General features: G+C 45.3%; 2 protein-coding genes across 3 annotated transcripts in view; both read left to right on the plus strand.

Moving 5' to 3' along the window:
* The window catches only part of LOC111064836 (connectin), a 143,127-nt gene that overhangs the window by 91,741 nt on the left and 29,697 nt on the right, over positions 1-21,689 (plus strand). The window contains exon 1 of one of the 2 annotated variants that reach the window (XM_022352639.2): positions 8,194-8,511. The exons of the other annotated variant lie outside the window; for it this stretch is intronic. The gene's annotated coding sequence lies outside the window, so the exon portion shown is untranslated. Of the gene's footprint in view, positions 1-8,193; positions 8,512-21,689 lie in introns of those variants that run through there. 2 annotated transcript variants of the gene reach the window in all.
* On the plus strand, positions 3,021-3,732 carry LOC111064837 (ubiquitin-conjugating enzyme E2 L5). The gene has a single exon (XM_022352640.2). It carries the CDS (start codon positions 3,029-3,031, stop codon positions 3,569-3,571), a length of 543 nt encoding a protein of 180 aa, XP_022208332.1. The 5' UTR covers positions 3,021-3,028; the 3' UTR covers positions 3,572-3,732.

Genomic DNA, 21,689 nt, shown 5'->3' on the forward strand with positions numbered 1-21,689 from the left:
GAGAGAGACAGAGACAGACACACAGCCGAAGGCAAATTGAGATAAAACACACACACACAGACAGACAGACAAAGAGCGGCAGACACACATGGAGAAAAGTGAAGGGACTGAGTGAAAGGCTCAGAGAGAGAGAGTGAGAGAGAAAAGCCCATGCTCACAGCAGGAGCTGTGGCAATTGGTAATAGAAAATCGGATCAGATTAGATTTAATGCCGCGCGGCAATGGCTAATTTTTGGGTGATTTCTCATAGGAAAAACGACTCATAGGCTGCAGCAGCCCCTTTGAATCTTGGCGCCATGTAGCCAGAAAGAGAAAGAGGGGTAAAGAGGAAGAGGGAGAGGCAGAGCTGTCAGCGGCAATACGCCGGCAATGACAGCTAAACAAATGACACAAAATGCGGTGGAGATGTCAGTGGAGAGAACGAGGAAGACGGAAGGAGGATGGGAAAAAAGTACGGATGAGTAGCCAGATATGGGTGGGATACACCCACACACAAACACAAACATGAGATATATCTGAGAGAAGTAGCAGCAGCAGCAGCAGCAGCAGCAGCAGCAAACAGCAGAAAGAGCGAAACGCCGAGCGAGCGTCATCAACATTTCCGCTTCCGGCTGTTTATGCTAAAAGTATGGCGACGACAACGGCAACTGCTGCGATGGATGGGCCAAATAACCATCCCCCAACCCCCCCTCCGCCCACCACTTAGGACACCCAAACGGAACGGAATGGGGTGGGGTGTAGCTGGGTAGGAGGCTCAGCTACCCGCTGAGCTGTCAGACGCCTTGGCAGCCGCCGTTTTTTTTTTTCTTTCCCTTTCTGATGAGGAGGCATCTATCATGTCGCCGCCACTTTGTGGAAGGGCCCCACAGAATTTTTGGGCATTTGCTAACTATGGGAAAACTATCGATTAGAGGGGCCCAGCAGGCCATTGATGGAAGGAAGGATAACTGTGATTTAAGCAGCAAAATGGAACGCCAAATGAAGGGAAACTGTGTTGCAGAGGGTTCTTTGTGGATGGAAATTCATGGGAAGTGCCTAGGGAAGAGGGAAAAGCAGTGCTAATGGAGTTGATGCAAGCAGTGCTGGCAGAATTATGAAAGATACGAAAGATATAAGACCAAAAATCATACAATCTTCCTGCTTCAATCTACAAGCAACAGTCTTCAGCGATTAAGTATCTGCTGAAGGAGCTGCCACAATCGCAAAACCTCATACCCATTATTGGGCATTAAGTATTTAAAGTTCGTTGATTGAAACTGAAGTCCGGATGCACATGCTCGTAAATCAAGGAAGTACTTCAAAGATACAAATGTATCTTTTGTTAACCTCAGTGTTGAGAACCTTTGCTCCTGTTGAGAGACAGCTTCCTAAACAGCAAAGGACATGTCCAGCAGGCGCTCTCCCAGCTATCAATCACACTTGAATGTACATCGAGAGTGAAAGAAGGAAAGATATATATATACATAATAAATATATATAGAAGAAAGAGACGTAGAGAGATAGAGAGAGAGAGATGTAAGACAGAGATTTAGTTATAATTATGCGCTGTTTTCTGTGCCATGTTTTAGTCCCCCGTTGTTGCCATGGAAGGAGCTCTCGGGGGGTTCTTCTTCTTCTTAGTTTCATTTACATGATGATGACATCGCAGTCATCGCGGGCGTATAAATAATTACACACAAGCACCGCTGATTTTGATATTTAATTTTTATGTGTTTTTACCAAATAGGTTTTTTTTTTTGGTAAAAGGGGGGGGTGTTAAACAGAAGAGAAAGGTTTCCCCCCCCATTTTTTTTTTTTCCCCCCCCCCCCCCCCCCCCCCCGGCCCCCCCCCCCCCCCCCCCCCCCCCCCTCCCTCCCCTCCCTTTTTTTGGGCGCCCCCCCCCCCCCCCCAAACCCGCGCCCCCCCCCCTTTTTTTCCCCCCCCCCTCCCCCCCCCCCCCTTTCCCCCCCCCCCCCCCCCCCCCCCCCCCCCCCCCCCCCCCCCCCCCCCCGGGAACCAACCCCCCCCCCCCCCCCCCCCCCCCCCCCCCCCCCCCCCCCCCCCCCCCCCCTTTTTTTTTTCCAAAAAAAATTTTTTTTTTTCCTTCCCCCCCCCCCCCCCCCCCCCCCCCCCCCCCCCCCCCCCCCCCCCCCCCCCCCCCCCCCCCCCCCCCCCCCCCCCCGCCCCCCGCCCCCCCCCCCCCGGGGGGGGCCTTTCTTTTTTTTTTTTTTTTTTTTTTTTTTTTTTTTTTTTTTTTTTTTTTTTTTTGTGGGGGGCCCCCTTCTTCTTTTTTTTCGCTTCTGGCAAATTAAAAAAAAAATGGTGAATCGGCGGCTGCCTTTTGAGAGCTCTCTGTTTACTTTTGATATTTTACATATTTATGAGCCATGAGCACCGGCCAAAATTCAGTGGAAACGAAACGAAGCGACTGGCCTCCCTCCCAGGGGGCAGCATTTCTGTACAGAGGAGATGTTGAAGTTGAGCCTCAGGGAACTAATTGAAAACTAAAACGTCAATGGCAATCTCATCATTCAGCCAACCAGCAACCATTCTATTCGACCAGACATGCCACTCACATGTCACGAGGCTTATGAAATCTCCGCTATAAATATGCAGTGGCAGTGTCTGGGAAGGGGGCCAGAGGGCAGGCGGCAGGCGGCAGGACACACACAGAGAACTTGCAAGTTGCCATAAAACGGCTTTTCATTTGTGGAGGGTATTGCCTCGGGCTTTGGCTTTTTCGTTGCTTCATGCCACATCCGCGTTTGATCCTAATGTGCTGCTGTCAGTGCCTGTCGACGTCAGACTCTGGCGTCGGCGGACTCTAGCCGGCTATTTCGGGGATTAATGTCGAATGTGAAAGGATTTTGTGCCATGCATTCAACGAGCCCTCTCCCTTTGCCATTCCCTCCCCCAGTAGCCTGTGCTGAAAACGTTAACCAAATCCCTACAGAAAGCAGCTCCCAAAACGGAGAACACTTCACACTTGAGATCGAAATAAATAGGGCGCACAGCAGCAGCAGCAGACAGCAGACAGCAGACAGCAATATGGCGAAGAAGGAGGAGCCGATTATGGATGGGCCCAAGCGGATGCAGAAGGAGCTCAAACTCATGATCGAGGATACACAGCTGCTGCAGTTTCGCTGCTTGGAGGTCGAACCGGACAACATCTTCAAGTGGTACGGCCTGCTGATGCCCGTCAGTCCGCCCTACGACAAGGGGGCCTACAAGCTGGAGATTGACTTCCCACAGCAGTATCCGTTTAAGCCGCCCCGGCTCCACATCAACACGAAGATCTACCATCCGAATGTGAATGAGCGCGGACAGGTGTGTCTGCCCATACTTGAGATCGAGCACTGGCTGCCCACCTCCCGCATCGAGTCGGTGCTAAACTGCCTCCTGGCCACCATCAACGATCCCCAGCCGGACAATGCCTGGAGCATGGACATGGCCAACGAGTATCGCAACGATCCGAAGAAATATTACAAGATCGCTGATGCCTGGGTGGACAGATACAGCGAGCATCGCCCCACCGATGCCGAGCTCGTGGCATTTGCCCGCAAACGGAAGAAAGCAATGCAGAAAAGTTAGTGGGTGAAATTAGTTGGGGAAAATAGTTCAAAATTCATGTGGGTCTGTAGTTGGTCGAAATAATATAAAGGAAATTCTTAAGCACAAAATTTAGAGCTTAAAGTTATCGATAAAATATCGAATTATCAATTATACATGAAGAAAAGTAAGTTTTTCTCTAATCTGCGATCTATTCCCAGTGGCTGCTCTCCCAGAACTTATCGCTCAACCAACAATCGATGACGTACTATCGGCTTTAAGCAAAATTTATCGATTCATGGCAATCGTTTGGACAGATTAGTGAAACTGCTTGCTGAAGTTTAGTATTCTCCTTCTTTCCCCCATTCCCAGCAAAGTCCACCATCTAATTGGAATTCTCGCCTGTACAGTAAGCCCCCAAGCAGGAAGAACACTTCTGTTCCAGCCCGCTGTGAGATAAATCATTTGGCTACGAAAAGCAGGACTGCCACTGCCCCACGGAGTAGCAGCTGCCCCACGCGGTGTTTGTGTGGCGGCACAGCGAGCGGGCCACACTAGAGATGGAGGCGGGCGTCGTCATTGTCAGTGGCATATCATCATCATTCGCCTCATCATACGCATACGCATCCGCATCCGCAATCGCTATTCGTATTTGGGGCTACGCAGCCAGCATCCACATCATCCCACATCATAGTTTTCTAGCAGTGTGTGTGTGGGGGGAATCGCGCGATGAAAATCTCTTCTGCTGGTCCCGGGGTCATATAAATTTCGGCAATGAATGAATCAACTTTACGAACATCGAGAGAGAGGACACATGTGTGACTGCTTTACGGTCCTGTCCCCTGCTTTGGCCTCATCCTCCTTGGTCTTCGCCCCCTCTTCATTTCTTGAGTGTTTCTCCTGCTATGAGTGTGACTGTCTGTGTGTGTGTTTATCTGTGTGCATTTTATGTGCTCATGTGTGTGTTTTGGGCAGTTCACTTGATATGCTCACTGCCCTGCCTGTGTCCCCCCCAGTGTCCCTCAGCTGTTTGGAGCAACTTGGACTTGTCAATGGCAGGAGACGGAAATGGGAAAATGGGGAGTGGGGAGTGATGAGAATGGCAGTGTGGGATGCTGGGACTATAAGCTGCCACTATAATTACAGCAGAGGCCAAAGGCACGGAGATACTCGTATCAAAGCCAGGGCTAAAGATATTTGTATCTAGTTTCTTTACTGCCGGATTTAGTGCCCAGAGAGAGTGAGAGAAGAGAGCAGGGTGGAGCAGGGACTGTGGATGGATAGATAACTGGTGTCCAAGAGCAACCATTGTGAAGATGGATTACCATGGAGGCAGCGTCGACAGTTTTTTTCTTTTTGGTTTCCATGTGTATATGGGATGGATGGTGTGTGTGTGGCATGTGGCGTGTGGCTGCTGGTGTGGGGGTGTGCGTGGGGCGTGCGTGTGTCTTGTTAAAACTGCCAACTGATTATTATCACCTTCCGAGAGGACTGACTGCCAGACCAGACCCAGTCATTGACACCAATTGCGGCGGGGTGGCGGCTTGGCTCTACTTTCTGTCCTGCTGCTCTGCTGGCTGCCTGAATCTGTGCTCTTCACTCGCCTGCTCCTGCTCCTGCTCCTGCTCCTGTGCTGGTTCTCGGCTCCGTCACGCCCAGCGCCCTATAGTGGCTGTCATTGGCAGAAGTCGTTTGCTCTTTGCTTTCTTTCTTTCTCTTTTGCTTTCTCTGCTTTTGATTCTGATTCTGCTTTAACGCACTTCATCTTCTTGTTCCTCTCGTTTCTGTTTCTGTTTCTGTTGCTTCTTCTGCTTCTTGTACTGCGGCAATGAATCGCAGTTTTTGATTAGCTACAGCCACAGTCCTGACAGCCAACTGAGGTGGGGTGGCAACCCTGGCAACCATTTCTTTGCTTTTCATTTCATTTTTATTTTCTTATTCTTTTTTGGCATATTTCATTCGCGCTTAATTACAGTTGTGTTTTGTGTTTGCGTTTGCCTGTTGGAAATTAGTTTTTCACATTTTCGGAGATTAGATATTTGCTGAAATTACTGGGAACATTTTTAGCAGAATTTAAAACTTAAGGTTTAAGTTTATGTGGATTGATAATAATAATAAAAATATTTAGGGCCACCTAGGAAAATATAACCAATTTTAAAGAATTTATGCATCTGATGAATAATCCTTTGGGTAACAATTTTTAATAATAATTTAATTTGGAAAATATTAAAGAATATTTGAAATTTTTCGTAGACTATTTTGTAGATAATTTTATTGAAATTTACAAACGTTTTACAGGAAGAATTTTCAGGAATTTAAAATATTTTACAGGGAGAAATCACACCGAAATTAAGAGAAATCATTCAGTGGGAAATTTCACTAAAATTAATACTTTAAATTGTTTAAATTTTGTATAGTTTCAATAGAATAATTCAAAAAGTAATCCCATCAAAATAAATTCATGAAAATTCGTTTAATTTTTGATTCAAATTAAATTAAATCGAAAATTTGATTTCCATACCAAAATGTATGCAATAATGCAGTAAAAATTGTCGATCGATTTTTGCAATTATTACGATGGTACGACGCGGGGATAGGGGGCTGTTCGAACAATTTACGACCTACGACCCATAAAATATGCAGCTTATAAATTGCATAATTTATACACGCACACACTCACACACATATAGCGATACAGATGGACAAACAAAGTCAGATTGAGATACGAGGCATAGTTAATTCTGGGTTTTTGGGGATCGTTTGTGGTGGGCAGGGGGCGGTGTATGTATGCCAGAAGTGGCTTACAGTACAAGTAAATAAATTGTGTGCCGCAGGCACAGATGCAGATGCCAGATACAAGATACAAGCAGGCAGAAAGAGAGAGTGCTTAAGAGAGAGAGAGAATGTTGTTGCTGTTTCTGTTTTATTCTGTTGTCTGCCGTGTGCAGTGCTTGTAAAACCAATAAAATCAATTAAAAGGCACTCAACATGCAAACAATTATATGCAAATTTATTTATACACGAATACACGAACACATTTTCCGGTGGGTGTGTGTACAGTGTACACCCAAGCTAGAGACACACGCAGAGTAGAGAAAAACCAGAGAAAAGCATAGAAAACCAGGGAAAACAGGCAAGAAGTTCACATTCTTTGGTCGTATTGGTCGAAGCTTTGGATACCCTTGTAGATCAGTTGTTTCTATGGTAGCTATGCAATAAAAACAACCGATAGCATTAAAGAGTTTTGAGTTTGGATGGAGTATCTTTACAAAATAAAAAGTGTACAAAGATGTGATCTGATTACAGCTACATATTACAGCAAGGCAAGTGACCTTCAACCAGATGGGTTGTAATTGGAGGGACTTATTTCTCATAGAAGTATGTAGATAAAAATATACACTTATAGGATCATAAGTACCTCAGTTCTTCGTTTGTATCAAACATCTAATGAAACCCCTAAAGCTCCCTTTGCAAAGGGTATCAAAGCAGAGCAGAGTCAAAGCAGAATCAAAGTCAGCGTCAAAGCTGTGTACCGAAGTCAAAGTCAAAGCTAGCATAAAACGGTTTTTGTATTTGCATATGCAAGAAACAAGCAAACAGAAAAAAGAACAAGAAACAAAAACAACAACCAGCGACAAGAAAAATCCTGGAAATAAACAACAAACGAGCCGGGGAAAAGGCACAACAAAAAGGGAAATAAAAATAGGCAAAATGGCAGGGACAGGGACAGAGAGTAGTAGCGGCAGAGGCAGCGGCAGCAGCAGAAGCAGCGAAATGAACCTGTTGCGCATACCACAACAAAATCGCATGAAATAAACAGCAACAATCACAGAACAGAAGAAAAGAGAAGAGATTGGTGAGTAAAGAAGAGAACGGGACGGGATAGAAACAGGTCTGAACAGGATAGGACATGCACAATTTATGCCCAAAAGCAGAGCAGGAAACGCTTTAAAAGCAACGGTAAGTGGTAAATGGAACAACAGGCAAGGAAACAAGTTGAAATGAAACGGCAACCATGGACCTGGGACACGAAGAGCAGGTCTCCAGACCAACAAGTAAAACCGAAGAGAGAAGCTAGGTAAATTGAAAGCAAAGTTGAAAGCAAGAGCAGGGACCAACAAGTGCAGTAAAGAGAGCGGATTGAAACCAAAGGCTGAAAGGTTGAAAGTAAATGGAACCATAAATTGGAACATTCATTTAATTTAAGAGAGAGCAATTGAAATCAAAGTTGAAACAAAAATCCAAATGAAGCGCAGCCAAAGAGAGAGTCGCCACACAGCTGCGCCTGCTCCGAACGAAACTAGACCAAGCGGCAGCCGGAAACTGAAAGCGAAACGAGCCGAGCACACAAGCACACAAACACCCCGATTGATTGACGAAGAGAGCGTGTGTGCTAAGAGAGCCGAATGAACAGAACGAATGGGTAATGAAACAGTTGATAGCTCAATTGTCTGTGGGGGTGGTGAGAGGTGGGTGAGAGCAGCGGGATTTCGCCTCGTTAGCAGAGAGGAGCGCCTTGCCTTTCGTTCGAGTTTCGTTTTCCATTCGTTTCTCGACGCTACCACCCGCTACTGCACGGCCCCTGCTGGTGCTGGTGCTGGTGTTCGTGCTCTGCCTTTGCCTCTGCCGTGCCACAGTTATCAGTCGTCGCGTGTGCGTGGCCATCATTAGTCTTCATTCTACTTTCGACGGTCTTTGTGTCAACAACGTGTTGCACGCTCTGCCACGCTCCCGCATTACCGCTATACGTTCAATCGCGCGTCGCCTCCCAAAAGGTGGGTCGTTTATCAAAGGACACCAAGCAGTGCTACGTGTCGCGTGTGTGTCTGTGTGTCGTGCAACAAGTCGCAACTTTAAATTAAATTGCAACAATTTATATCAAACAAATATCACAAAAGTGTGCTACAGTGTGTGTGTGGTGTGGTGTGTGTCACAGTGAAAGAGTGCCCACATTTTGAGCCAAGCAGCCAGCCAGCCCCCAAGTAAGTTTCGTGCAAAACTCAAACAGAAATGAAAGCTTTAGATGCGAGTATTTTTCTGTGCAGCATACTTTCTGCGGCACTTCCTCAAATGTTTTTTTTTTTGGGTCAATGAATGCTCAAACACTGGGGAAATGCTCAAAGAACTCAAAGAAAACTCCTGGGAATAAATGTAGGAAAATGTACGGGGAATAATAAATAAAAGAAAACTAAAAAAAAAATGTGTGTGTATATAAAAATGTATATTTTTTATAATTTGTAGCTAAAAGTGCTCTAAAATGCCATAGCATTTCATAAAAGCCAAAAGCGTGCTGCTTCCATATTCAAAGTTCTTTGAAACGGAAAGCAGACCCCAAATAATTGACAGAAATTTAATTTTATTCCATGTTCAAGATCTCTGAGAGATTTATTAAAATGTGTTGGGTAGTTTGTTAACTTCAAAGATATGGGCTTCTCTTTTTAGCAGCTCTGTCATTTCTTAAGGATCTTATGTTAGATACAAAAATATGAGTAGAAAAGAATCAGTAAAACTGGTGCTATGTATTGCCCTAAATCTCATTCTTTATGCGTTCTAAAACTTCAGAAAAGCTCACAAATCTCTGGGATCATTTTCCTTTTGTAAATTTAATGTTTTGAAATTTGTTCTGTTGTAGATTTTTATTCATACATTGCCCTCCTGCTGCTAAGTGGCACAGAAAAAACTTCTACGACAAACAAACAAATAAAATGCCACCAAACAAAGGCAAAAAAATCTCTGGGACACAATTTTTTTCCTGGAATTTCAATTCAATAGAATGCTCCAGTTCTGAATACTTCTTCTCCTGCTGCTGCTGGGGTGTCCTTTTCCACTTTTGCTTTCTCCAAAGTTGTTTGGTTCTCTAAACTGTCTGCACAAATTAACTTTGGGGGGCCAAAAGGCGAAAGAAAATCCTGCAGCCAAAAAAGCAAAAAGGAAAACTTAAAAGGAAAAGCGGGAACATTGGACAAATCACAAACGTAAATAGATCCTCCTGCAACAAAAACAAAAAAAAAATGGGAGAATTTTTAAATGTAATTTAAGTTTGTGGAACTCTTTTCGGGGTGTCGTGTCTCTATCCGTCTATGGCCTCGGCTTTTCCCTTTCCTCCACTGACAAATGGCATGAACTAAAAGTTGGAAAATTTAAGCATTAACCTTGGTCTGGAGCGAGAGTTTCTCTCTCTCTGTCTAGTTCCACTCTGTCCCTCTTTTGGCCACAGCATAGACCATGTAATAGACTCGGAGCCAAAAACTAAATCACTGTCATTGCGGTTTTGGAGATCCACAAACCCACAAACGACATAGACACACACACACACACGCGTATGGATAAGGGAATGGAGATGCAGATACACAAATGCAGATACAAATACAGTTGTAGAGTGGTTTAGAGGGGTTGAGAAAGGGAACAATTGTTAGGCAATGATTTGCAATTTGTTTGAAAAATCCAACTCACAGCCACAAAAGACAAACAATCGCAGGAGATAGAGAAAAATGAGGGAAAGAGCAGGAGAGAGAGAGAGGGCAAAAGAGGGGGGAGTATCTTGCACAAATAAAAACCATACAAAAATGCACTTAGGCAAAGGTACACACACACACACACTCAGATACAACGAGCAATTTTCATAGATGCAGATACAAAAAATAAAACTCAAAGCTACAGCTATGGCTAGAACTACTCACAGACACAGATACAGATACAATTAGAACTACTGAAAGTTGCAACAGCTATAGCTACAGCAACAATTGCATCTGCGGCTACAGCTTTGTGGATTGTTGGATTTGCTTTCCTTTAGAGATGCAGCTCTCGAAGAAATCTAGGGAGAAGGCCAGGGAAAAGCCAAAGGAAAACTTTAGAAAGCGAAAGGTGAAAGGGAAATGCAGGAGGGAAATGTTGGATAGAAAATTGCATGGCAGTCAATGTGCAACATCGTCAATTGCCGGGCAACCAAATGTACATCCCTCCATACCCGATTGCCACTGCCACTCTGCCCCACACAGCATTTGCATTTGCATCTGCATTTCCATTCCACCCCTCCCAATTCTCAATCCTTCTCTATCCATAAGAAACGAAGCCCCAGTGCCTCCTGCCTCATCAGCAATCCGCGACAATTCTTGGCAAACTACTTTTAGTGGCGCTCCACTTTCTTCCCACTCGAGAGGAGAGTGGAGTAGGGATACTCCATCAACTGCTTAGAAGATGGAAAAATGGCAACAGAGAGCGGGTTGGGGTTGGGGTACCAATTTCATATGCGGAAAAGCTGCTGCTGCTGCTGCAGCCAGAACTGCATACAATTACAAGCAAAAGATGCAAAATGTGCACCAAAGTATCTGACAGATACTTAATAGCTGTAGCTACAGGAAAAGCAGTGAAAAGTGGCGAAAAGCGGGAAGAACGGGAGGGGAAATTGGAACAGGAATGGGCGAAAGTGTAGGAAATGGTTTGGAATGCCAAAAACGAATTCATATTTGATGTATGCGCTGATGTTGCAACTCCCCTCTACTCGCGGATGTTCAAAGGAAATTCCAAATGAGATGTCTAAGCATATTTTGTGCTTGAAAAGAGTTTTTTTTTTATGACTGCCAGAGTACAGTGGGAATCGACTAAAAGCTACGAAAATGAATGCATGAGAGGCAATGAATGTTGTGTGAATAATTTACATGTGAATGAATGATGAGAATTCGTGAATAATGAATATGTGCTTAAAATTATGAAGAAGAAGAGAAATAGTATTAAAGTGTCATAGAAAAATATTCAAAACAGGCTAAGGAGAAAAATTACTACTAAAACAGCCTTAAGAACAATAGAAAATCGAAAAAAATTCCAAATACAGGAAGAGAAAACAGGCTTTAAATTGGGCTTTGTATGTATGTGTGAACAAAGCTTGAGAGTAGATTCTAGTAAGTTAAAAGTCCAAAAACCCGGAGAAGCGGGCTCTTAACAATATTCAACAAGAAAGTGTTCAGGAAATAGACTTAAAAGTTGGAAAAATAAGTGTTCCCAAGCAGAGAATACTCGTAAAAAATCCCCTTAATAGAAAAAAAAACTGGAGCATATAGAAAGAACTTAAAGACAAGCCCAAAAGATGGTTAGAGAAAAACTTATGATTAATTGAAAGCCTTAAAAGCAAGAAAAAGCACAGATGTTGACGAAGAAAATATAGAATAGGAATCATAAAGTATACTCTCCCTTCCTATCTCTCTCTCTCTCTCTCTCAATCTCACACAATCTAGTTTATCGCCTGACTGCCAATTAACATGTCAAGAGTCGTCGCTGGGTGGTGTCGGAAATTGTTGGTTTCTGGCCAGCGAAAGGCTTTTCCTTTTCGAAAGGAGCAGGAAAAGGCACAAGTTTTGCCGCCTCAAGGCGCCGCCACGCGATGGCTCCCACGAAAGGACATGTGTTCTTCTGACAAACTTGGCTTTAAATCAATTAAGCAAGTTAGTAGGGTGGGGTGAGGGAAGAAAGCGGGGGAAAACAAAGTTAGGAATTGACCAAACGACGCCCGCACTTACCCATTCCCCACGATTTCTGTTGTGGAAGGGGAATTTGTGTATCTGGGAATCTCAGTTAGGGATACGAATCCGACGACTCCTGCAAATGAAATGTCACGCAAGCAAATGAAATGTGAGATAAGATGAAGAGAAAGGTGCAGCGAGCTGAGCAGACGGTAGGGGAGAGGCAGCAGCGAACAGGAGGAGTCTCAGGAAGCTATTAAATCTACATAAAATTGTAGAAATGTGTGGCATGTTGAGCAATTACAACTCGAATGTTGGTCTGCAGCGGCAGCGGCAATGGAGGTGCATTTGGCATGTGGGGGGCTGGGGCGAAAAAGGACGCACCTTTTCAGCTGCTGCTGCTGCTGTTGCTGCTCATCTGAATGCAAAGCCCGTGCCCCGTGTTTCTCGTGGTTTCTGCTGCACCTTCTCCTGCCACAACTGCCTCAGCTTAAGAGCCGTTAGGAAATTGCACTTGCCATGCCCCATGCTCCATACCACACACCCCCTGTCCCTCCTTATAGCACTGCTTTGTGGGCGTGTGAAAAAAGAATTAAAGTCAAGTGAGCGCACTGAGACTGAATACATAAAAACGAGGCACCAACAGCAGCAAAAGACCATGGAAAACGAGTGGAAAATGGAGTAGGAGATGGTCCAAAAGGGGGGCAGCTGTGAAAAGGCATTCCAGCCAGTGTTGGGGCGTGGCTGTATGCAGCAACAAGAATCAGGCAAGGAAGGAGGTAACAACCGCCGAAACAACGAAACGAACGAACAAACATCAACGTCAACGCCAAAGAAAAGCCGGAAAAATGCCCAAGCTGTTTGCCTGGCCACACAATGAATTAGGAATTGTACGAGCGAGGGGTTCAGGGTGCAGGGAGTAGAGTTTTCCGCCAGGAGAAAGACCTGTATTTTGGATATTTTTCCGAGCGACAGAAGGTATAATTTTCGGCGCGACATTTGACGCGCGCGCGACCTAAGGCCAAATACCCCGCCAAGTGTCGCCGTGGTTGCCTCTAAAAAATCAAAATGCACAGGACTCAGGGTTTTGCCTGCTCTCTTGACGGCAAAGCGGTCCTTAAGATCCTTATCCTGAAGGGAAGCCTGAACGGGCAATTATTTGGGCATTTATCAGAGATTTTCACTCGCGGATGAGGATGAAGGATGAAGAACGAGAACTAAAACGAGGACAGGGAGTTCAAGGATGAGCAGGATGAGGCGAACAGCCAAAAGGTGAAATTGGATGACAGATTGAATGATTGCAGGGACTCGTATTGCAATTTGCAGGCAAATCTCTGATTTAACCCCTTTAATGCCTCTATTCTCACTTCTTTTCCGTTCTTTTTAAAGTATCTGAAAGATACAAAACTCTAGACCTACTATTTAGATGAAGATATTTTTAGAATACTTCCAGACGATTTTTCTTTGCTTTTCTGGTTTTTTTTTTCGCTATAAAAAATTAATTAACATAAAATACACAGATAAATCAGAGAGAAGGGAGAAGTATAGCGAAGGCCGAAAAGAAGAAGGAACAATGTGTAAAAATAGCCAAAAAAATTATGGAAAATGGAAATAGAAAAATATATCTGATATCCTAAATATAACTAAATGACAGAATTCATTCTATAAAAGAAGAAAATCTCTACCGCTCGACATGTCTACTTAGAGATACTCCTCCTGCCAGACAGAAGGATATAAACAGCTCTATCGGAATGAAATGGCAGTTATTTTATAGCTTCCGTAAGATATCTCTCCACGAAACAGCCACTTTTCTGTACCAGCCTTCCCACATATTTCATCCCAACTATTGAATATAAGGAACCAATAACAAGGAACATATTCCATCTTTTGGTTGCCTTAACATTTCTCCTAAAAATAGTCTCCTACAAACCACACGGAGAGCAGCCTCCTTTAAATAATTTCCAGAAATACTAACCATAAATTGTTTAATCAATCCCAAAGCAAATACTGGAATATACCCATACCCCGCATACCCAGTACCACTACCAATCTCATTCCATCCGCTGTCTGCCTGTCTGCTGCTGCTGCTGCTGCTGCTCCTGTATCTGTCTATACACAGATCAGGATGATTAAAATTTCAATTGGCAGTGTCAGGACAACGCATCTGTAAACCCCTGCCCCTACCACACCGCAACCAAAGCCCACGCCAACGCCTCCTACTTCTACTCGTACTACCACGTAGCCCAAAGGGTCCCGAAAAATCCTTTCAATTTCCGCAGCTCAGAGAAGAACCCACAGAAATGCGAAACGGTTGAGAGAGCGGAAAACATTTCAATAAAGAAGCAAGAGAGGGAGAGAGAAAGAGAGGGAGAGTGAATGAGACAGAGACAGACAGAGAGGGGATAGCTAACCGTTAGTTTAATTTGTTAGATTAGTAAACAAATGAAAATTAATTGAAGCAAACGAAAAACTTAGCCCCGGGCATTCCGAGGGCCGAGTGCGATAGAGCGAGTTGTGGAAAGTGGGAAATCAGGCAGGCAAAACTTTTTCCTCGTAGATAAAACAAGGACCAATTCCCTGCCTCCCCTCTGTGTGTGCGTGTGTATGTGTGTAAGGGGGTGGGGGAGAAGGTTCCCCAACAAAGGTAACAGCAAATTGTTTTCTGCTCTTTAAGGACTTCAAAAGGGGTCCGTCCGTCTATTCCGATGGTTGTTCGTTGGCGAGGGTAGTGGGGGGATTGGGGCGGGAAAGTTGTGCTTGTGGCATGTGCAATGTCTTGATTTTCGGTGGGGAAAATGGATTTGGATTTGATTAAGTTAATTGTTGTTGTTCGCTAGTGGTGGCGCGGCAGGGGGAAGCCCCGTAATCTTCGATTTGCGGGTCGGTAAATGATGATTAACGCTTGTCGCTGAAAGCGATGGCGGAAAGCGGATGCGATGCCTGGAGCCCTCAAGGAACTTCTAAGCTGATTTTAATGGCACACATAAAAAAAACAAAGGCCACGCATGTCCTGCCCCTGCTGCTGCTGCTACAGGTTCTGTTTTGAGGTCCTAGTTCCTGTCATTCGCTTCAAATGCGGGCTCAGCAGACAGTCCGGGAAGGAACAAAAGCGTCAAGTCAGCGAAAAAACAAACAATAATAGGGCTATGTGTTATGGGACGACCTGGGGGATACCCTGTAATTGGATTTAATGATGTTATATTCAGAGATATTTGAGGAGTATTTAAACGATATTTGGCTGCTGTATCTTTTGTAGTTTACGAGATTCATACAATTCATGATGTTTATGCCACTGACACCTCCCTACACTGCAGGGTATCCCAGAAAAGAAGAATATGTTGTGTACAAAAGAGAAAGGGATACCAGGAGGAGTGGTGAGAGAGAGAGTGAGAGTGAGAGTGGGAGAGTGATATATAGAGATGGAAAGTGTACTGTGAAAGCAAAAGGCAACAAAACAAAACAATCGAAAATTATAAAATAACAAAAGCGAAAGCGAGGAGCGAAATCGATTTAAGGAAATCTTTTTATGCCATTGAAAGGATCTTTCTACCCTACCCAACCCTCCTCCTCACCATCACCGCTGAACCCCTTTCGTACCCTCGAACGATTGTCCTTTTTTTTGCATTGTTTCTCTTACGTTGCTGTTGTTGTTTTTGGTGTACGCGTCACGTATTGTCAATAAAAAAATAATAATAAGATACAATAAATTTGTACCTTTAACGAGTGCTCCGTGGGGCAGAGGGATGTGTGGTGTGAAGAGAGAGGCTTAGAGCGGGACATATGCGTGTGTCCGTGTCCGTGTCAGTGTCCCTGTCCCTGTCCCCGTCCCACCACCTTCTGTGCGTAACTGTAACGCGAATGCCACGCACAAAATATAAAAAGAAAATAATCACGAAGAGAGTGTGAGGAAGAGAGTGTGCAAGGCCTCAGCAAGCAGTAACTGGAGGAGGGAGGGAGTGCAAGCAGTTAAAAGCAGGCAGCGGAGAGAGTGGGAGTCACTGAACGGTCGGGAGAGGTGGGACAGCGGCAGCGGCTGGGCATGGGCGCTGGAGCTGCAAAAGCAAACAAAGGCAATGACACGAAACGATGACGACGGTCCTAACAACAACAATAACAACAAGAGCAGAAACAACAAGAACAATAAGCAACAAACAAACAGAAAGAGCAGAGCAGAAGCGTACACAAGGCACATACACAAGCAGGGGGGAGACAGGAGCAGCAGCAGCAGCGCAGGAACAACAGAAGCAGAAAGCAAACAAATAAAAGGCGCAACAATTGCAAAAGGAGCAGGGAATGTGGAACAAGCGGGAGAGCGGCAGCTTTTCCATATGTCCCATAAGCTTTGTGCGTGTGTCTTCAGCCTTTCCCACTCTCCCATCTCTCTCTCTCACTCTCTCCTACTTCTTTGACATTTGCCAAGTGCGTGTGTAATTGAAACTAGGCACCCCCTCGCCACTCCTCACCATTCCTTTGCTCTAGTCGATTCCGCTGGATATGCGTATGCTTATTTGCTCACACGCTGATAGCCTCTCCTTGTGAGGGGGGGGTCACTGATCTAACGGCAATAAGATATCTCGCTCTTTGTGACGTTCGAAGCCAACTGTCGCTCTCTTCCTGTTTGATTCAAGCTGCTCGCTGAACATGCATTTCATTTGTCTCTATTCCACGCATCCCAATCAATAGAGACAGGGCTAGATCTAAGATTACGCTTTCGCTCTCTTCGCTTGAGGATTGAATGATATGAATGGGTTATCTCTTGCAGCTACCTCCCCCGCTCGACCACTTATACTTCCATTCCGTTACGGCTGCTCCTATTCACTTGACCCCCACTGTGCCTGCACTGCTTAGTTTATGTCTCTTGTAGTGCAATAAAAAAGCACAAATGCCGATTGTAGTACAGGTCACTGCACCTGGGGTTCAAAATGATTATTTAACCTGAGGGGCACTCCCACTGCCCCTCCCCCTAGCTCATCACAGCCCCATTAGTCCACCCACAGCCACTGCGAGCCACCCACCACCCACCACTCGACCTCGAGAGCTTAAGCATTTTTAGACGGCTATTTGACTGTTGTTGTGTTTGCATTACCCAATTTCACGACGATGTCTAGACGCGCGCGGGGGCAGGGCTGCAACTTTTCATCCAGTTTGTCTTTTCGCTGCAGAGGATTTCCCTCCCTTCAAGAAGGATGAAGGATGGTGGGCGTGGAGCGAGGGGCTTTCCCGGAGAGAGGATCAGTAGTCAGCAGTCCGAAACAACTTTCGGACCGCTGCAGCGGAAAGCAGCGGAAAAATATGCAAAAGAATGATAAAGAGAGACGCAAGACACTGGAAACAAGAGAGGAGGAGGGCAAAAAGGGAAAGGGGAAATGATGGGAGCCAGCGAGAGCGGAAAAAAGTATTCGCAATATTTGTAAAAAGGACTACAGACAATTTGCCTTTAAATAGAGCGTGCCACTTCAAACAAGTGAAGGGGCCCCAGCCCCAGCCTCTGCTTCTGCCCTTGGAGTAGCAAACAAAACATGAAAAAATACACGGGCAAAAAAAATGAAAGAAAAACATGAAGAGTGAGTGAGCGTGTGGTAGGTAGGACTGCTAGAGTGGGTGAGTTGGTGGGGGGCGGGGAGCAAGTAACACGACGGAGATTCTGCAGAGAGAAAATGAAAATCAAGAAAATGAAAAGAAAATAATATAACGAGCGCATATTAAAGTGGGTTTATTTATTTTGCCCTCGACGACAACGACGACGCTGTTGCCACTTTTGCCAAAGGTACAGTACAGGACAGGACAGGAAACACGGCGACGACGACGCATGCCACGCAATGCGGGTGAGAGTGTCTGCGATGAGCGGTGGGTCCCGTTCCCCCTTTTTGTGTGTCCGTGTCCCGTTTTGTGTGTTGTTGTCGTGTTTATTAAAAAATAATTTCGCTGCCTCTCTGCCTAAGCCGGCACACAAGCCCTGTCACACCCACCTCCGGCTCCGTCTCCGGCTCCTTCTCCTCCTTCACGATGAGGGTGCTATCAACAGTTTGCATTCTCAAGTGTCCCCAAGAAAACATTTGAAACAATAAGCTTTGCGCTCTCCTCTCGTGCTCCTCCTCTCCCCATTCCGATTCAATAATGCGACGACATCGGCAATAACAGCAAGAACAAAAACACTAAATTATTCACGAAGAGAATGGCTTAGCGGGGGAGTAGGGTGGAGGAATGCGTAGGCAGATCGCTAGACATTGGGGAATAGGCGGAATGGAAAGGGATTGATATGGATCAAGTGGAACAGGAGAAGAGAGCTAGCTCTGGTTCGATAGAACAGCAATAGCTGGAGGGGGAAAGGTAGAAAGCATCGGCTATGGGACAGACAGGGGGTGGCAGAACGCACTTCTTGAGAGCTGCGCTTAGAGAGGGTGACAACAGGCTGGACAAGAGACAGTGGAGTGGGAGAGGCAGAATGAAAAAATGTAAATCTGTGATTTTAATGCGTTTGCCAACTGTAAACATAAACCGAAAATATTACAAAACTTGTGCAAACAGGAGAAAAGCAATAAAAAAAAAAAACAGAGCAGAACAGAACAGAACAGGAAGGAGAAACGCGTGAAAAGCGTGGGAGAGCTTTCGAGTGGAAGAACGTTGCCAAAGAGTGGTTGGGGTGGGGGAAAGGGAGAGCGCCAAAAGGGAAATGAATACGAATACGAATGCGCGTATGTCAATTTAATGGGCGGAAACTGTTTTTGCGAGTGGGGGCCGCGGTGTGTGTGTGTGTGTGTGGGGGGGAGGCGTGGCACATGCTGAAGTGGCGGCAGCCAGAAATATGAAATATTTATATGAACATTTTCATTTATTGAGCGTAACAAATGTGCACAAAACAAAAAGCGAGACGGAGAAAAGCAGGGCGAAGAACGAGTAGCCTGAATCACAGGCAAAGGTGAAGGACATACAGTGGAAGGGGGAATGGGTAGGGGTAGGGTGCGGAGGGACGGCGAATGGCAGCTCCACCTGTTCGGCGTTTTGTGTGCGTGCAGGATTGCCATCATCATAATCATTGGCAGCAGAGGCAGAGGCAGAGGCAGCAGAAGCGGCAGCAGATGGCACTACTCCTCCTCCTGCTGCTGCCCGACTCACTCGCGGGTCCTCCAACCAGAGAGACAATCTCATGGCCAACGGAGAGAGGGGTGCCGGTGGCACACCACTCGAAACTTTCGTCATAAATAAAGCGTATACTGTTATGATACCCTGTACGGGGGGAGAAGCATGGGGAATATAAACATATCACCCGGATCTAGTCTGGGTATATGCTTCGGTATGAAAAGATCGAGGCAGAGAGAGAATTATCCTTTTGGATATTGCGGATCTGTTGGCTGGACCTTTTTTTTATAAATTTATTTATAGTATTCTGAGTAGACGATATCCTTTGGTCGGAATATCCACTGTAACACTACATTTTGTGGGTGTATTTTTATGCCCTGGTTTCTTTTGATTTCGCTTTCGCTGCTCCACCTTCCACCTTCTCCCGCTTACTTCTGCCTTTGCTCCTGTTTTCTGTTCTGCTTCTGCCTTCGTTCTTTGTTGGTTTATTTGCTTGTTGCGGTATTCGGGGAAATTATTATTATATTTTAATTACACATGCGTTTCCATGATGCCGCTACTGCTGCCGCTGCTGCCACCACTTGGGGCAAGGCATGGCAGAGCAAATAAACAGATGTGGCGGCACACAAGCGGGACAGAGCGGGACAGAGCGGGACAGAGACAGCGTCACACAGACATAGAAAGTGCAAAAGAGAGGCACCAACAACAACAAAAACAAAAACAAAAAACAACCGCAAAAATGTAAATGAAAATGGCGTGAAAAATCAGTTTCATGGTTTTTATATCCCTGTTTATTTGTTGTAAATGAGAGCACAGTGGGCTAAAGGGCTTGGAAAGGGGTAGTGGGGGTGCCACGAGTAGGGGGGCGTGGCAATGGGTGCGGTGGAATAACGGAAGTTGATTATGCCCATTTAGCATGGCCATACGCTTCGAAACGTGTGTTTGTTCTGCTGTTCTGCTGTTCTGCTGCTGTTTTTGGCCTAATTAATTTTTGTCACTAATGTTTTTATAGTCGGTTAAATGGGAGCGAGAGAAAAAGAAGGAGAGTGGTGGGATAGTGTGGTTACAGCAGGTGCCAAGCAGCTTTATTACCTAATTACATTAGCAGCAGCACCGGGCATCAGGAGCAGGACATGTGGTTGGCAGGACGGGAAGGGAGATATAGGGCAGACAGGAACTAAAGTTCCTGCTAAAGTTACAGATTGTCTGGGTGGAATTTTTGAATTTTTTACTCCTAATTCTTTTCTCGATCTTCTGCTATTTTTTCTGCACGTTTCTTCATGATGTTTTCCCACTTATTTCTGCTGCATTCCCCTATGAAGTACCCTCCACCTATATCATTCACAGGCACTCAATATGAAGAAATAACAACATGCCACACGGACAAATGAGAACAGTCTGCATGGGGAAGGAGTATAAGTCCATGGAGAGGACTTTTAGAAGGGGAATACTAGGTAGAGGGGTTGCCGTGGAAAGAGGGGAGGGGTAGTGACTGGTTAGAGGTTAAGGGGCAAGGCTATCAGGAGGGTATCAGGTAGGATCTGTGTGGCAGAACTTTGCTTTTGGGGTCTTCAATGGTAAACAAGCGAAACAAATATTTAACTACCGGGCGCACGCCCCCTCCCCACACACTCAACAAGCGGCAAGCGGTGTCTCCTCTCCCCTATACCGTGTTGCATGTAAAGGGAATGTGTGTGTGTGTGGAGGCTGCCACAACACACTTGGCTACCCTGGCTGCTTGTAAACTTTTCTCCAAGGAGAGCGGGGAAGGCAGCTTCAGGGGTTCTGCCTGTCGCTTATTTGTCGCAACAGCAGCAGCAGCAGCAGCAAAGCTTTGCTGCTTCCCGAACGCACAAGTGTTTATGTTTGTCTTGTCTAAAGGGCGACGGTGGCAGAGGCGGCGGCGCCTTATAAAGTCCCTAGAAAGCGACAGAGAACACAGGGATCCAAAGGATCCAAAAGGCTCTGTCAAAAGTCACGTCGAGGTCCTGCCATACATGTGATGTTGCTGATGCCCCACTCCGCACTACCCCTCTCTCACTCACTCTCCCTCTCTCTCTCTGTTAACGTGTTTGTGCATGTCTCTGTCATAAACTTCAACTGGAAATTGTGCGTAATTATATTAAATTTTTATTGCCTCACACATGAAATGGAGAAACGTTGCAGCAATTTCCAGAAAGAGTCTTTCCAAGGATTATCCACATGCAAATTGTTGAGAGATGTGATGGAGGGGGGAGTGGGGACAGGAATGTGGCAGAAGGAGAGTGGGGGAGAGTGTAAGAACGTTTAAGTAAATTGATTTTAAACAATTTCAAAAGCGAGTCTTGTTGTATGAGGAATTTGAGTAGGGGAAAACCTTTTACAAGGGGAAATTAAAATTAAAAATGCAGAAAAAAATGTTTTATACTTTATACGCAATGGAAGCTACAATATGCCTGTAGATATAGATACTTTTAAAGTACGAAAAGGCCATAGATACCATTGTTTTCACGAAGAAATATATCAAATTCTGCTGATGCTCGTACTGAAGTTTATAGATATATATCCTTAAAGCCTCCAAAAGTCTGTTATGTGATCAATTCTGTGCCTTAACTTATAGATTTAGATACAGATTACCTTTTACA

The sequence above is a fragment of the Drosophila obscura genome, unplaced genomic scaffold, assembly GCF_018151105.1.
Source record: "Drosophila obscura isolate BZ-5 IFL unplaced genomic scaffold, ASM1815110v1 contig_208, whole genome shotgun sequence".
Taxonomy (NCBI): Eukaryota; Metazoa; Arthropoda; class Insecta; order Diptera; family Drosophilidae; genus Drosophila; species Drosophila obscura.